Below are 16,288 nucleotides of genomic sequence, written 5' to 3' on the forward strand. Positions count from 1 at the left end.
CAGTCGTCTTTACAATAGAGCCTTTTGGATTTAATGCACTTTAAAACATTTTACAGGAATTTAGTGAAATCAACAAATAACAACTAAACTGAGAGAAAGAAAGTGAAGGTGGAAAACACGAGAGGCGAGTTTGTTCTCAGGAGTTTGTTTCTGATCACATAATCTGCAGCAACAAAGGATGAAAAACCAAAATCATATCATGGTTCTGCTTCCGTCTCTGGTTTGATTGTCCTCCATCTGTTTAGGTTTCTTAAATGATTCACCATCAAGTTAAAAATAAACTCCTGCAAACCCTTTTTAAGGAGCTTTGAGGTCAGAAACAAACATCTTTTTCACACTGTCTGACAGTAAATATTCTGTATCTGCTGAATGTTGTTAACATGGAGTGAAATATAAAAAGCCACAACATGTTTGTTTATGGTTGCATCAGTTCCATCAAATGGAAATATTTGACATGCCTCGTGCATCATTTTAAACATAATTGTGATATCTTTAGGAACAACACGATGGACCCGGCGGTGGACCTGGGTGAAGAGGAAGTCGAGCAGTTTGCTGTTAATAAGCAACCAAAGAGGCCGAACTTCCCTCTGCAGCACAGCGACGTCCCAGCAGGCAAACATGTGATCACAGTAAAGACAGCTCTTCAAATGCTCCTGAGGACGCGGCCAGCGACATTTTCTCCAATTTCAACGAGCTTTAGCTTCAAGAGGGGCCGACAGAAAGTTGGCAAGGAGCAGGAAGTGATGCAACAAGTCTTTAAGTTCATTGGGGAGATTTTTTTAGTCCTCATCCCCGACATCAGCGTCCAATCCAGCATCTCGTTTCCTCAGTACTCCTCTTTGATGTTTAAAGGCAGGGAGGAAGGCGAAACCAGCCCGTTGCTGCCACTGCTGCTCGTCACCATCGCTACACTGTTACCGCCATTTCCATGAAGCCCACCGCCGCCGCCTCCTCCTCCGCTGCCATTGGTGCCGGTGGGAGGGTTGGGTGTGGTCGTGGAGGAGGCCGGCTGCTGGAGCTTCTTCTTGTTGATCTTGCGCTCCTTGGCCCGACGGTTCTGGAACCAGATCTTCACCTGGAACAGACGGAAAAATGTTTGTATTACTTTTTAGTCAAACTGAAGTGAATGTTTCTACAACATGTCTCAGTGTGTCAGGAAGACAACAACCAAGCGTCAAGTTTAGTCCAAATAAAGTTTCTTCTCTTGCTGGAGAAGCTGAGGTTCAATGGCAATGCTAGTAGCTCTCATGTTGGAACAAATGCTAACTTTAGCATGCTAACGTGCTGATGTTCAACAGGTTTAGTGTTAACCATGTTCACCATCCGAGTTTAGCGTGTTTGCATGCTAAAGTGTTTTAATCAGCTGTCACCAGAACAGCTGAGGTTTGTCACTCACTTTAATATTAACCATTAAATCATGAACCAATACCAAGTCGTTGTTGTTTGAGCGGTCGCTGTACCTGTCTCTCTGAAAGGCCGAGCGCTGAGGCGAGCTCCGCCTTCCTCCTGATGGTGATGTATTTGCTGTAGTGAAACTCTTTCTCCAGCTCCAGCCGCTGGTGGTCGGTGTACACCACCCGGTACTTGTCTTTAGTCCGCGTCTTTCCGTCTGTTAAGCACAAGAACACAAGTTAGCAAACACAAGAACTAACAAGAAGGCGAATCATACGATTGATTTTATCCATCGCCCAAGTTTGATCATTTTATTACGTAGCATCAAACAGGAAGCTCAACACTCCAACGTTGGAGCACAAAATCAGTGTTCACCTGTTACTATGTAAAAACTTGAATGAGTGTAAAGAGTGGTAGTATTTTATATTATGTGTTATAAACTGCTCTCATAAACCGGGGTCATCAGGTGCTGGACGCACTGACGGAGCCGTGTGTGTTCTCACCACGTCTCCTGCAGTCAAATAGACTCCCTGCTGCTGCTCGATTTGCATGACCCGAGTTCTATCTGCTTTATTCCGTTATCGACACGTGTTACTGTTAAACCTCAACGCTGTCACAGGGCACAGCTGTTTAAACTGCATTAATAAGCCCGACTAATGACTGTTCAATACAAGCCTTTGTTAAACACTGAGGGTCCGACCTTCTTACAAAAACACCAAACAGTTTAAATACTGGGAGAAGTGTTTCCAACATCACGCATGACACTTCGATTTGAATGTCTTAGTCAATGTAAATATTGTATGGCTTAAATAATGAGTTAAAACAAGATCATTAAGAGTATTTGTGATGCTTTCAGGTTCACAAAAGAAGGTTGGACTTTTACTGCTTGCTCATATGTCACTTTGTGCATCTGCAAGCCTCGTCTTCTGTTGCGTGAGTCTTCGTCCACACGCTGCTTTGGACATGAACATGTCTGTAAATCAGCTTATAAAAAGCTGGACTCTGTTGCACACTTGGTGACATTTTTCTGTAGTTACTCACTGGGGTTATAGCCAACGCTTAGAAAAACAGGAATTTCTCAACAAATCTAAAAACACTTTGCATACAACAACGTCCCTCCCTAGACATGACTGATGTTACACCTGCCCAAGGGCGAAGGCGACTATCCTGTGACAATAAAGCCTTTTAATCCTTTTAAAAAAGGAGTCCACCAACCAAAGTGACCCCAGCTGATGGCAGGCAACATGCCCTCATACCACCACATTTTTACAGGACAAAAACTTGGTTGAGAATTGTCACCATGTGGTAAGATTTAGGCACCAAAACTTTCTGGCTACGTTCAGAGAAAAAACCTTGGTTTTGTTTTAAATAAGTCCTCTTATATGTTACATGTTCTCCCCGTGCATGCGTGGGTTCCCTCTGGGTTCTCCGGCTTCCTCCCACAGTCCAAAGACATGCTCGTTAGGTTCACTGGTGACTCTGAATTGTCCATAGGTGTGAATGTGAGCGTGAAAGGTTGTCTGTCTCTGTGTGTCAGCCCTGTGATTGACAGGCAACCTGTCCAGGTGTAACCCCGCCTCTTGCCCAATGACAGCTGGGATAGCCTCCAGCCTCCAGCCCCCCGCAACCCTGAACAGGGTGAGCAGTGTAGATAAAGGATGGATGGATGGATAACCTTACATATGTATAGCTCTGTTCACTTTTTCTCTGGTAATATTTTCTCCAACCAACAAATGGCACCACCTTACTGTTAGTGCAAATGTGGGGTACATAAGTGGCGGTAGTTTTGGCACTGAATCAGAGATTTGTCCATTACGATTGTAAGAACAGCCACTGATCTGACTGCTGGTTCGTATTAAATAAAGAAACATTTCACTGACTGACCGACGGCCCACAGCCTGCCTTTGTGTGCAGCCGACATCGGGAAGGTGACAGTTGTGTAAAAGTTAATCAGAAGGCCTTCGGCCCTCTTGAACATGCTCTGATTCAGCATTAACACTAAACACACAACAGTTAAATAAGTGATGTGTCTCTCTTCTTTAAACCCCGTCTGTCCTCTCATCGCTCAGCGGGCACATTTACAACTCAAACATTTTAGTTTCAGGTTGAACATCTGTCCGAACTGTGGAGTTAATTCTGCTTCATTTGTCCGAAAGTAAAAACCAACAGTTTGAGATCAGCAGCTGAGAGACGGGACGCTAATGACGGAGCGTAAATCAAAAAGCTCTTCAGTCTGTCTGAGAGGAAGAGAAAGGTTTACTCTGCACATGCTGCGTCTCTGTTACTGTCAGCTAATGCTGAGGACTCTTTGTACGGTGGCCCTGAGAGCTCAACACAATGTAACTTCAGAGAAAAAAACAAAACACAATAAACAAAAAACTGAAGCAAAAACATTTTTCACCAATTTAACAATTCAGATGTAACTTTTACTAAAGAAATACTGCAAAGAAAAAATAAATAAACATGTATGTAACCAAAGGAACATGGGGTCTGTGTAGTTATACTCTTATACCTAATTAAACAAATGTATAGAACATAACTTTCATGTATGTACTATAACTGTCATGGTCTTATTGAAATAAAATAACCTTGTGTACATAATGTAACTCATGTACATAAAATAACATAACATGTATTTTCAAGAATCCGGCTGCCTTTTGGATTAAGCTTAGAACTCTCGTAGACATAACGTAACTCTCGTAGACGTAACATAACGCTCATGGACTTCATGTAACTCTCGTAGACGTAACATAACGCTCATGGACTTCATGTAACTCTCGTAGACGTAGCGTAACTCTCGTAGATGTAACGTAACTCTCATGGACTTCATGTAACTCTCGTAGACGTAACGTAACTCTTGTGAACTTAACGTAACTCTCGTGGACTTAACGTAACTCTCGTAGACTTAACGGAACTCTCGTAGACGTAACATAACGCTCATGGACTTCATGTAACTCTCGTAGACGTAACATAACGCTCATGGACTTCATGTAACTCTCGTAGACGTAGCGTAACTCTCGTAGATGTAACGTAACTCTCATGGACTTCATGTAACTCTCGTAGACGTAACGTAACTCTTGTGAACTTAACGTAACTCTCGTGGACTTAACGTAACTCTCGTAGACTTAACGGAACTCTCGTAGACGTAACGTAACTCTCATGGACTTCATGTAACTCTCGTAGACGTAACATAACGCTCATGGACTTCATGTAACTCTCGTAGACGTAGCGTAACTCTCGTAGATGTAACGTAACTCTCATGGACTTCATGTAACTCTCGTAGACGTAACGTAACTCTTGTGAACTTAACGTAACTCTCGTGGACTTAACGTAACTCTCGTAGACTTAACGGAACTCTCGTAGACGTAACGTAACTCTCATGGACTTCATGTAACTCTCGTAGACGTAACGTAACTCTCGTGAACTTAACACAACTCTCGTAGACGTAACGTAACTCTCATGGACTTCATGTAACTCTCGTAGACGTAACGTAACTCTCGTGAACTTAACATAACTCTCGTAGACGTAACGTAACTCTCATTGACTTAACATAACTCTCATTGACTTAACGTAACTCTCACGGACTTAACGTTACTCTCATGGACTTAACGTAACTCTCGTAGACGTAACGTAACTCTCGTGGGCTTAACGGAACTCTCGTAGACGTAACATAACTCTCATGGACTTAACGTAACTCTCACGGACTTAACGTCACTCTCATGGACTTAACGTAACTCTCGTAGACGCAACGTAACTCTTGTGGCTTTAACGTAACTCTCATGTACATCATTAACATATTTGAAGCCAAACCAAGTTCTTTTTCCCAACATAACTAAATAATTGTTCACAACTTTAACCACTTGTCCCACGTTTTCCAGGTACATACGAGTAGGTGTGAGAACGTGATGCAACATATTAAAAAAAACATTTCTGATGGTCGTGTTTGGGGATAGGAAGAAACAATGTGTCATTTTGATTGGAGGACCTGTTACCTTCTGCATACTCTGCAAACAGGACGTTCATTTAACTGTTCTTTTGCATTATTTCTTTCTTCCGTTCGAACGGATTGTTCTCTAAATGCTGTTTCAAAGCCTTCCCCACAATACCAGTAAATAAAAAATCCCATCATTTTACTCGACATATTTGTCCTGAAACTCTCAAAATAAATAGTTAATGCATTAAAAGAGAATTAATCATTACAAAGTCATTGTTTCCTAAAACAGTACAGGCCTCATGATGACCACAGTCCACACAGGTTACGGCATGAAGTGGTCGTCCCAAGTTTGACCGTCACAGTTATTCACCGTTTGTCTATCATAAATGTTTTTAACACTTTCCTTTCCTGTTAACCAAACTTCTTAGATTGATGTGAGCATTTTAAGTAGTTCATAATTACAAACCATTTTCCAGGAAGTCAGAATGTAAACTCTGATTTCCTGAAAGCTGAAACATATCTGAGAGTCAAACTCTGTTACTCGAGGTCAACGTACAGAATCCTCTGCAGCCATGAAGCCATCTCAAACTGATGCTTTAAAATCAACTGTATACAATGTTTATGCATCAATAGTGGGTCACAGTTCACACTTCAACCCATTAAAATCAGTTGTACATTAAACAGCTTCCTCGAGGTCAGATTGTTCTGCTCTGCAACAAGAGATCTGACATAACTCCGTCTTCCCTCATAAGGTCTCACGTTCAGACTCAAACCAACAACATGTCCGCCTCTCTCTGTCGACGTAGATCTTTAAAACACATCACAGATATAAAGTTGTGTTCTCAAAGACACTCAGCTGCTCACTTTACTTTGATCAAACACACGGCGGCGGATGAATCCTCACTTGCTGATGTAGTGAGTGTTTCGAGCAGCAGGATTGTTAACAAGAAGAAAAATGTCAAACAGGTCATCCTGTCGCAGTAACTGTAACTTTAAACTGCTGCTCACTGCATGGTGTCTTTTTCTACCTGTGTTTTCATCTTTATCTACACCTGTAATGTCTCTGACTGTGTTACACGCATCAGGACTACAGATTAGCATTCAACGCCACCGTGTTCACATCCTGTATATGTTTATGAGCGCGCTCCGTCCCTATAAAAATACAAACAAACACCATGAATGTGTTCAGATAGCATGTAAACATCCAGAGCTGCTTTATGGTGCAACAACGAACATTAATCACATTTACATTTGAAGGTACTTTTATTGAGTGACATGATAACTTTGCTGATTTGTGTTAAATATTTAAAACATTATTTGCAATAAGTAAATAATGATGTATTGTTATTGATAACCTGTATTGATCTGTGGACTGTGGTGATGGACACATTATAACCAATAAAATAAGAGCCTCTATGTCTTCCTGCTTTCTGCTTTTATAACTTGATGTATGTTTTGGTGATTAAATCAGTTTAGTTCTGTCGCGTTTGAATGCTTCAAACTGAGTCCGTCCCCGCGGTTCTGTTTTTACTGTCACGTTATTAAAAGTTCTTCCACCTCCGGCTGCACCTGGTGGAAGAATCCAGGTGAGCTCGCGGTGGTGTCACACTCACGCGCACTCCCGGGTCACACTTCACACTTCAAAGTGAGACCTGTCTTGTAAACTCGTGTCTCCTCCGCCCAGAAACAAGCGGAGCACAAAGCAGGAGTCACATCCAGCGGGGGAACATTTACATGACAACGGCTTCAAACCGCCTGCAGACCGGCTTCACACGTTTGATCCCCGCGAGGACAGGACGGGACACGTGGGAACATTTCACCTCCACAGCCGCGTAGTTCACATTTTACTTTATTGATTTTAATGTGACGGGTTGCTGAAGGATATTAATGATCAAAGCGGCACTTTATATTTAACTTTAAGTCAATGAGCGGATTAAAGGAGCAACAATCAAAGTGGCCTGAAATAACTTTAAAATCTGTTCGAGTTAAAAAAGGAAAAAACGTTTAATGGAAAAAAGAGATAACCTTTAAATAATATTAATGTAACAAATAAAGAGATATACAGGTGAATAAGTTCCATTGTGTAATTGTGACAACAAAATAAGCGCTCTGTCAGGTCATCATAATTTATCATCCTGAATTGTTACAGTTGTTATGATGATGATAGCCAGACTGGGACACACACACACACACACACACACACACACACACACACACACAGCTGTTGTTTTATTAGTATAATTATCTTATTGGGGCTTTTTCCTCCCTAATCTTTGTATCACATTAATAAAACTGCGAATTTAAACTGTTGTTTAAAATAAACTGAAACTTATAAACTGAAGTCGTTATAAACATAAAATAAGAGCTGAAATATTTGATTCACATCATTAATGAGAAAATAAAAGTGCTAGCTTCCTGCTATCTGCTGTCTGAGTACAAACGTGAAGACATTTGAGTATCACAGCTGCTGCTATCAGCTTCATATTAAAATGTGAAACAGTCTGTCAGCTGCGTTTGTTTAACTAACTGTAACGTTTGATCACAAGGTTCAATATGAGAGAATATTCTGGATCAAATAGGAGAAACCGGAAAACGGGCCCAAAGAGGCCACAGTTATACTGGGGTTTAATTTGATTCATTTATTTTTCAACAGGCCGAAATATCAACGAAATGTGTAGAGATATTGTCATTTTACCTGCAGGATAATGTGTTAAATATTAAATAATAATACGGTGCAACAAGTGTCTTACTGGGGTTGGAGAGCGGTGCGGAGCTGCGTCGTATCCAGTCGTACGGGTTCCTCCTCTGCGGGGATCCGGGCGACAGCTGCCCCACAGAAGCGTTCAGGGAAGCGGGCAGCAGTGCAGGAGGCTGCCCGGGAAACTCCGGGGGGCTGAAGCCCAGCGTGGGACCCACACCGCCGGGCACGGTGGAGGCGGGAGGCCCCCCGGCTGCGGCCGCCGCGGCAGCAACGGCGTAGTGATGCGAGGACCAGTCGTCCCGGGCGGGCGGAGGAGGGGGCGGGTAGGCCGGGCTCCAGCCGCCGCCGCCCGGGCCGGCCTGCTGCACCGGGTGCAGGTCGTTGTTGAGGCCGGGGTGGTGGTGATGGTGGTGATGGTGGTAGCCGGCGAAATCTGTGTACTGCGGTGGGGCCGGGACGAAGTTCTGCGGGCTGAGACCCGGGTGGCGCGTGACCGGGGTCTGGTGCGGGTACATGGCGGGGTCCTTGTCCAGCTGCAGGTAACCGATGTACATATTTTCATGTGAGGGGGCTCCCTCTGCACACTGCGGCTCCAGCCTGCCTCTCTACACTCACCTGCTGCAGGTAAAGTGAGCTCCGCTGTGTGAGCGCTCTTTCCTGCTGCTACCTGTCCACACTCCACCTGCGTGTGTGTGTGTGTGTGTGTGTGTGTGTGTGTGTGTGTGTGTGTGTGTGTGTGTGTGTGTGTGTGTGTGTGTGTGTGTGAGAGAGAGAGAGAGACGGACAGAGAGAGAGAGACGGACAGAGAGAGGGTGTGTGTGTGTGTGTGTGTGTGTGTGTGTGTGTGTGTGTGTGTGTGTGTGTGTGTGTGTGTGTGTGTGTGTGTGTGTGTGTCCATTAGCTGCACGTTAAAAACCGCTGCAGTCACATGGGACGTTTTATTGCTCTTATCTCCCCCCTCCTCCCCCCTCAGCTCTCTCCCTCTCTCTTCTTTACCTTCACTTCATCCTCCTCCTCCTTTATAATAAAACCACCTGTTATCATTTTATCCACTGAATTTAACCCAAATTAAAACATTAAATCTACAGCAGGTTTCCCACCATGACCCCCTTCACACTCATTCCTCCTCCGTGGCCTCCCCCTTCCCTCCCTCCCCCGGCCTGCGGTCTCTCTCTCTCGGCCTTCATTTGCATGACAGTCCGCTGCTGCATTTCAAAGGCTCCATCAAAGAGCAGAGAGCCGAAGTTACAAATGACGCTAAAGACACGAGAAAAAAAGACTAACATGTCGTCAGTCAGAGAGACGGCAGTGTCATGACGTCATTTATTTATTAATATATTTATTTATGCTTTTAAATATTGACTCCGATTTTTTTGGCCACATCACCGCTCATATTTCGTTTCTTCTGGTTGTCTTATAATAACAACAACAACAATAATAGCAATAATAATAATAATAATAATAATAATAATAATAATAATAATAATAATCAACAAAGATAAAAACAGTGTTTAAAATAAACTTTTTAATCAGATGTGAATCAAACATTTTGATCTGTTTAAAATTGCATATTAAGTTCCTCAAACCTTTTAATCATTAAAGAGAAAAGTTTCTTTTATTAGAGAGAAACTTTGATTTGAGTTTTTTATCATCAGAAAATAATTTATGAGTTAAACGTTTTTTTTTTCTTTTTAATCTAAAACTGCTCAAAAGTCAAATCAAGTTTTTTTAACAGCCTGAAATTGTGTTTAATTAAAATAAAGTTATTCAAGTGTCTGATTCCTTCTTGTTTTCTGTTTGGTTCAAACTGAAACACTTGTTTAGTTTCTTTATAAACTCTTGTAACGCCGCACGCTCCTCTGTGCTGCTGTCACGCTGTAAATGTCCCGCTGTGGGACGAATGAAGGATTATCTTATCTTCTCTTGAAAGTCGAGGCTGTAACAGAAGTTCCGTCACGTCGTTATTCTTCATTTTTTGTTCTATTTTGTATTAAATTCACTTTTTTTTGTTGTCGATTTTTTACTGACTAGATTTATGATTTAAGTTATTTTTTTATCTCTGCGTCAGAATCAAATCAAATAGAAGGAAAATAGTCAACAGAAAATGAACAATTTATCTACCATGAATTTAGTATTTGTTTTTTTTTTTACATTTACTAATGAACGTTTTTTTACATTAATCTCATAATTAATCAAACTGCTCCAATGTTACTAATGATAACACAAATAAAAGCAATAATAATAATACTCAATAATAAAAATCATTTTGGTTGTGTTTCATGATTTTATGGGAAACAAACAAAGAAACTGATGAATTAAACAAATAGTTCTATTTTACAGTTTAAACCGTGTGATCAGAGAAAAACGGATCAATAAAAGAAGTGATCAGCTTGTCTTTGACAGACAGGAAGTCGTGAGGTCACCTGCAGGTCAGCAGCAGCTTCGTCTCCCTCCTGATGTGAAAGTTAAAGACGGAGTGGAGCGTCTGTCTCTGAGGACAAAGATCCTCTGAAGCTCACGACTTTTACGGTCAAATAGAAAAGAATCTAAAACTTCTAAAATCACTTCTTTAAACTTTTCTTTAAAAATGTTTCATTTGTTCTTTTCAGTCATAATGTTTGATTCTGTCTCACTTTGTGCTTTTTGTGCTGAATCGTTTTATCTTCATTTCTAAAAAGCTTTCTTGAAAACTGCAGCGCAAAGAAAAAGCTGCGAGCTTTCTTTCTCTTCTAACGTCGGTGCAGCTGATGCGTCATAAAAATAAAGGAGAGGAATGATAGAGGGAAAGTGTGTTTGTTTTTCAGCTGCTGCTGTTTATATCTGTATGTGTTATTTGATGACGTTGAAATGAAGGTCTTTTTGTGCAGTTTGAGAATAAACAAACATAAACAAACACTTTGAGAGAATAAAACAATAAAACATAGACTTGATTTTAAATCAGAGTGGTATAACAGATCTGCAGAGGGAGGAAGGTGTAAAATGTGGGAGCCACAACTTCCAAGTCTGCAGGTGAAACCATCAGACGCTGATCAGAGACCTGCTGGTGATGCTGAGCTCCAGATCGCTGCTCATTCAGGTGTTTATTTACTTCCTGCAGCGCCCCCTGCAGGCTGTCTGTAGAGCTCCTACCTGTGTCAGCGTTTGTTCCTCTTTCTGTATCTCTGCTGTTACCATCAAATACTGTAAATTAAAACATAAAAATACTTCATCAAAGTAACTTTTTTCATTCGCAGTGGGAAAAAAAGTACATAAACTGAAGTACAACATTTGAGCTACTTCGATGTTATGTTTCTTTCTACTTGATCTCAGAGGGAAATATGAACAACTACATTTATCTGACAGCTTCGGGTTAAAATTTAAAACAATTTATTTAAAATATATTGTTTGTCTGTAGTTTCAGAACTAAACTGTCTCCGACAAAAAAGGCGTTCAAACAGCAGCATTTACTAAAATTGAGTCCTGGATTGGAAACTTTACATATTGGGATTATTTTACAAACTTAACTTAAAAGTTTAACAATATCCTTAAAGTAGCAAAAGTTGTTCAGAATGATTTTGGATTATAAATATTGATCCATTCATTTATTTATTAACAGTGGTTCAGTATTTTGACTGTTGTTTCCTTGGATCTCTCGATAATTCTATATTACTGTATTATATCTTGTATATCATATTATTACTTTAAATATTGATATTATTGTTATTAATATGTTTTTGTAATTTCTGATATAGTACTGGTCTTGTTCTATCTATCTATCAATCAATCAATCAATCAATCAATCAATCTATCTATCTATCTATCTATCTATCTATCTATCCTCTCTCTCTCGCGGGAGTTCGTGTTCTGCCCGACAGGCGTCGCTGTACAGCGCTGGGTTGTTTACGTCATCTGTAACCGTAGAAGAAGAAGTCAAGGCGCTGCGGGGGAACTCAAAATGTCTGCCCCGAAAACCATCCCCAAAGATGCTCAGGTAAACACACTAAAGCTGAGTTTGGACTGTTTATTTTTCGTCAAGCTGCAATTTGAATAAACTTTGTGTGTGATTTTGTCTAAATGACGCAATCAAGATGTATTCGTTAACATTTATGTGAAGCTGCAAACGTTTGCTAGCTTATCGGCTAACGTTAGAGCTAGATCGCCGTTAACAACAATAGCCACCAGCTAGCGTGTTAGCCTAGCCTGTTACTGGTGGAAAAGTGCTTTTGGGGTAAAAATTTGAGTGACTGATACCAATTTTGCTGAGAGTTAACTGATATTTGTTCCTCTTTTAAACTGACGCTTGATATTTAAACATTTCAGGTTGTTTAAATTCGCTTTGTTCAGGTATCTGACATCAAAATATAATGAATTGACTTCAAGAGGGAGCGTGACATAGTAGCTGGAACAGAATTATTGAATAAATTAATATTTCCAGTATTTAAATAGCATCTACTTGTTTATATAAGTGAAATGGGAACAACTTTATCTTTGGTTAGATTTCTTGGTAGTGTAGTAGTTCTCTGTAGGATGTGACAGGTCGCTGTCACTGAGCAGACATTAATTTTAAAATGAATTCATCAGCTAATTGCAAACGTTCATTTCACCGAACATTCTTTTGATTAGGTGACGTGATTTTAACGTCATATAAAAACTATGAACATCATTGTTCTGTCATGATTCTGCTGTCATCGCGTGCTTTGATAGATCGTACCTGTGTTTCAGGTGATGATCCAGATCCTGAAGGACATGGGCATCACAGAGTACGAGCCCCGAGTCATCAACCAGATGTTGGAGTTCACCTACAGTAAGTCGGCAGCAAAACCAGTGAAAGTATTAAACATAACATTAAAAGGGTTGGAAATTAACTTTGTGCCACTTCATTTCTTAACTAGCCACTTCCTCGTTTTAACCGACGATGTGTAACTGCACGTGACAAATGAGAAAGATGAACAATATTGTTATAATTGAGGTAAATGTTCTACTTTATGTCACACGGTAAGTATTTAAACGCTTAAAGGAAACACTGACATTCTTCAGGATGCTAAGTGGCTTCATGTTTAGCTCCCACAATGAAACTAATACTTCTCTTATTGGCATCCGAAGCGTGTCGGCGGCATGTCGAGCAGAACATCGTCTGACTTGTCCTTCAGAAACTCCTGGGACTGTCCACTGTCGTCTTGTCTCCACTTTTCATTACAGGAACGTTTTCTGTTTCCCTCTTTGTCCTGTGACTCCTCCTGACAGTGTTCAGCAAGCTACTTATGAAATGTAGCGAGCTAAGTTACCAGTTACTCTACATTAAATTTAGTTCCACTGTCCTGAAGCTACCCCTCAGATAAATGTAGCAGGCTAAGCGACAGCAACACCATAAAGGTTGCTCGTTACTTTAAAGCTCTTTTCATGTACAGTGCTATTATTACGGTATTTTTTTTTGGACCGCTCTGTACTAAATGATAGCTACAGCTACATACAGGAGAGAGCTTGACTTCACTTATCGATGAAAGAAACTGAACGTTATTTCTTTATAATCGTGTTGAACAGGCTCACTTTGCTCCACAGGCTCCATTCTGGAAAAACAAACGTATTTGTGTAAACCGACGGCTAACTGATTTGTATGGTTTTAAACGCTGGCAAGTCACCAACGACATATTTGACCCTGATAGTTTGACTTTACATACTTGTCATTAAACTGAGATAGTCTACTAAATGTGTAGGTATTGATAATACGCAGCCCATGTCCCATGTGTTTCTCTCTCTCTATGTGGTGACGTCATTAACCTCACAGTTTGGACCGCAGCAGAGAGCTCTGTGCGCCGCGACTTTGTCGTAGGGGATTATAACTTGTGTGGACGCGACGTAGTTAAAATACTAACGCCGCGACGTCACTGCCCAACACTGCACTTGTGTAACTTGTTATTGTCGTACATGCCACTCGCCACCGTGGCTGCTAAATGAAGCGAATTCCCCCGACGAAAAACAGCCACCAACAGATCATTAATTTTCAACCCTGAAAATGAAATAACGCCAACACTTGTTTTGTTGCGTTTTCACAATTAAAAAAAAAACTTTCTCAAGTTCATAAAAATTAAATGCGTGTTTAAGTGACACATGAACACGGGTAACATTTCTGAACTTTATCAGTTCAAAAAGTGAAAACATTAGGTCAACGCGTATTTGTACACTCTGCACATGAAAACTAGAAGCAAGAGTAGAAGCAAACATCCGTCCCGTCACTCATCTGCTGTTTCTGTTCTCAGGATACGTGACGACCATCATCGAAGACGCCAAAATCTACGCCACACACGCCAAGAAGTCCACTGTGGACGCCGACGACATCAAGCTGGCGATCCAGTGCCGCATGGACCAGTCGTTTACCTCGCCGCCTCCACGAGATGTAAGACTCCGTCGTCTGTCCTCCTCTGAGCTGTTAATCGGTTCTAAAAATCTTTGTGTGTTTGTGTTTCTGACTTTTTGCCTCCTGCTCGTCTGTTTTCAGTTCCTGTTAGAGGTTGCACGGCAGAAGAACCAGACTCCTCTCCCTCTGATAAAACCGTACACCGGACCCCGACTCCCCCCAGACCGCTACTGTCTGACCGCCCCAAACTACAGACTCAAATCTGTGCAGAAGAAGGTAAAAAAACCTCCAACTTTTATCTCTGCTTTTATTTACTTTTCCTTTTTCTCAACGTGGATGTTTTCGTCCTCTCAGGTGTCGTCGTCTGCTGGCAGGATATCTGTCCCTCGCCTCAGCGTCGGCGCGGTCTCCAGCAGGCCGAGCACGCCTACCCTCGGTGAGTCTGTCAGCATGTGAAGCAGCACAGAGGCTGTAGGGGGCGCTATAGACACACACATACTGTCAGTCCATCTGACAGCATGTTTACAGAGGCAGGAAGTGCTGCATGTTTCCCTACAGCTTCGATCCAAGTGTCTCTCTGTTCTCAAGAAAATAGAATCAATACTGTAGTGGGAATTCTGGGTAATGTAGGCACGCTAACAGTTTAAAGGTTAAAATATGTAATCTAGTTTGAAGTGGGTTAAATGTCAATGTGGTTTCCTCCCAGTTGGACCAGTCTGTGTTTTTAAAACCACTTTGTTTCCTCCACAGGAGCGACGTCTGTTCAGTCCGTCACCACTAAAGTCGGAGCTCCGGTGTCTCTGACGGGTCAGAGGTTCACCGTACAGATCCCACCGCCCTCTCAGACGGCCGCCACCAAAACCAGTACGAATATCTTCCCTCCCAGAATTTAATTTAAACATGAAATTAGTTAAAATCAGGGTTTAACGGTCAGACTGGCAGGTTGTTTGAGCCTCCATGTGTTTGACTTCTGCTGTGTTTATATTTGAAGATCATAAAATGAGGAAACATGACTGTACATTTAAAAGGTTGCATCATAGAAACAACCAACATGTCTAAAACCCTAAAATATAATTCAGATGTTAAATCACCTCCCTTTGGACTTCTAATGCTGCGAGACTTGACTCTGGCTCGAGAAGAGAAACGATTACCTGACCCTCTTTGTTCTTCTCGCCCCCACAGCGACGCCCTCCACGCCCGCCGTCTCCAACGTCCTCATCAACCCGTCTCTGATCGGCTCCAAGAACATCCTCATCACCACCAACATGGTGTCGCAGAACTCGGGCGGAGAGTCTCTGAAGAGGAAGCACGAAGACGAAGACGACTACGACGCTTTATGACGTCGAGTCTGAAGATGCATTTCACCTTTTTACTAACAGATTGACGTGCTGCTGTTCTCACCTGAAACTGACCCAGATCATGTTAGTTGAGTTTTTTAGATCGTTTGTTTAACCAGACGGGAAACAGCCACAGTGACACCTGTTCAAACTGGGAGCAGACCAGTTCACCCAGAGGTCACTCAGACCTCTGCTGCAGGTCTCAGATGATTCAGAAACCTGCTCCCATGTTTCAACTGATTTACAATAAACTGCTTTAAATACAGTCTGATGTGTTTCCTGTTTGTAATGAGCTGCTTTAAAAACATACAGGAGCCGAGAACATGAGCACGCTGAAGTTTAGCGTAATGCTAGCTTTAAAAAAACACCCTGATTAGCTTAATTCAGCACTAATGTACAGATGCGCTCCAGTCCACCTTAACGTCACTGTTGTAGCTACCGATGATGGGAGAGTGGCTAAAAAGGGAGGTCTTTCACACACAGATATTTTACCTTTATTTTATAAAATACCTGCGTCCACACGTACAGGAAGCACGCCGCACCAGCAGGCGGCGATAATCTCTGATCTATAACCGAACAATACCTCAGAA

The 16,288-nt window shown here is 41.7% G+C and overlaps 2 protein-coding genes across 2 annotated transcripts; one reads left to right on the forward strand and one right to left on the reverse strand.

Annotated features, from left to right (window-relative positions):
• Positions 1-826: 826 nt before the first annotated feature.
• Positions 827-8,581, reverse strand: cdx1b (caudal type homeobox 1 b). Its single transcript, XM_069677678.1, has 3 exons — positions 8,077-8,581; positions 1,461-1,609; positions 827-1,075 (listed from the first exon to the last, which is right to left on the reverse strand). The coding sequence occupies exons 1-3, from the start codon at positions 8,579-8,581 to the stop codon at positions 827-829; spliced, it is 903 nt and encodes a 300-aa protein (XP_069533779.1).
• A 3,354-nt stretch (positions 8,582-11,935) lies between these two features.
• Positions 11,936-15,957, forward strand: taf9 (TAF9 RNA polymerase II, TATA box binding protein (TBP)-associated factor). The gene is made up of 7 exons (XM_069674988.1): positions 11,936-11,997; positions 12,729-12,810; positions 14,264-14,400; positions 14,503-14,637; positions 14,716-14,797; positions 15,112-15,225; positions 15,544-15,957. Exons 1-7 carry the CDS (start codon positions 11,962-11,964, stop codon positions 15,699-15,701), a joined length of 744 nt encoding a protein of 247 aa, XP_069531089.1. The 5' UTR covers positions 11,936-11,961; the 3' UTR covers positions 15,702-15,957.
• Positions 15,958-16,288: the final 331 nt, after the last annotated feature.

Source organism: Semicossyphus pulcher, unplaced genomic scaffold (genome assembly GCF_022749685.1).
Source record: "Semicossyphus pulcher isolate SPU_LCO1_2020_fin unplaced genomic scaffold, fSemPul1.0.p SCAF_10, whole genome shotgun sequence".
Classification (NCBI taxonomy): Eukaryota; Metazoa; Chordata; class Actinopteri; order Labriformes; family Labridae; genus Semicossyphus; species Semicossyphus pulcher.

Bases quoted from the DNA above. Each gene is read 5' to 3' on its own strand.
- taf9 (XM_069674988.1), top strand. From the start codon at position 11,962: ATGTCTGCCCCGAAAACCATCCCCAAAGATGCTCAG. The intron at 14,401-14,502 runs GTAAGACTCCGT...GTCTGTTTTCAG, and splicing joins CCTCGCCGCCTCCACGAGAT to TTCCTGTTAGAGGTTGCACG. The intron at 14,798-15,111 runs GTGAGTCTGTCA...TTTCCTCCACAG, and splicing joins GCCGAGCACGCCTACCCTCG to GAGCGACGTCTGTTCAGTCC.
- cdx1b (XM_069677678.1), bottom strand. From the start codon at position 8,581: ATGTACATCGGTTACCTGCAGCTGGACAAGGACCCCGCCATGTACCCG. The intron at 1,610-8,076 runs GTAAGACACTTG...TGTGCTTAACAG, and splicing joins CGCACCGCTCTCCAACCCCA to ACGGAAAGACGCGGACTAAA. The intron at 1,076-1,460 runs GTACAGCGACCG...CGTCTGTTCCAG, and splicing joins TCGGCCTTTCAGAGAGACAG to GTGAAGATCTGGTTCCAGAA.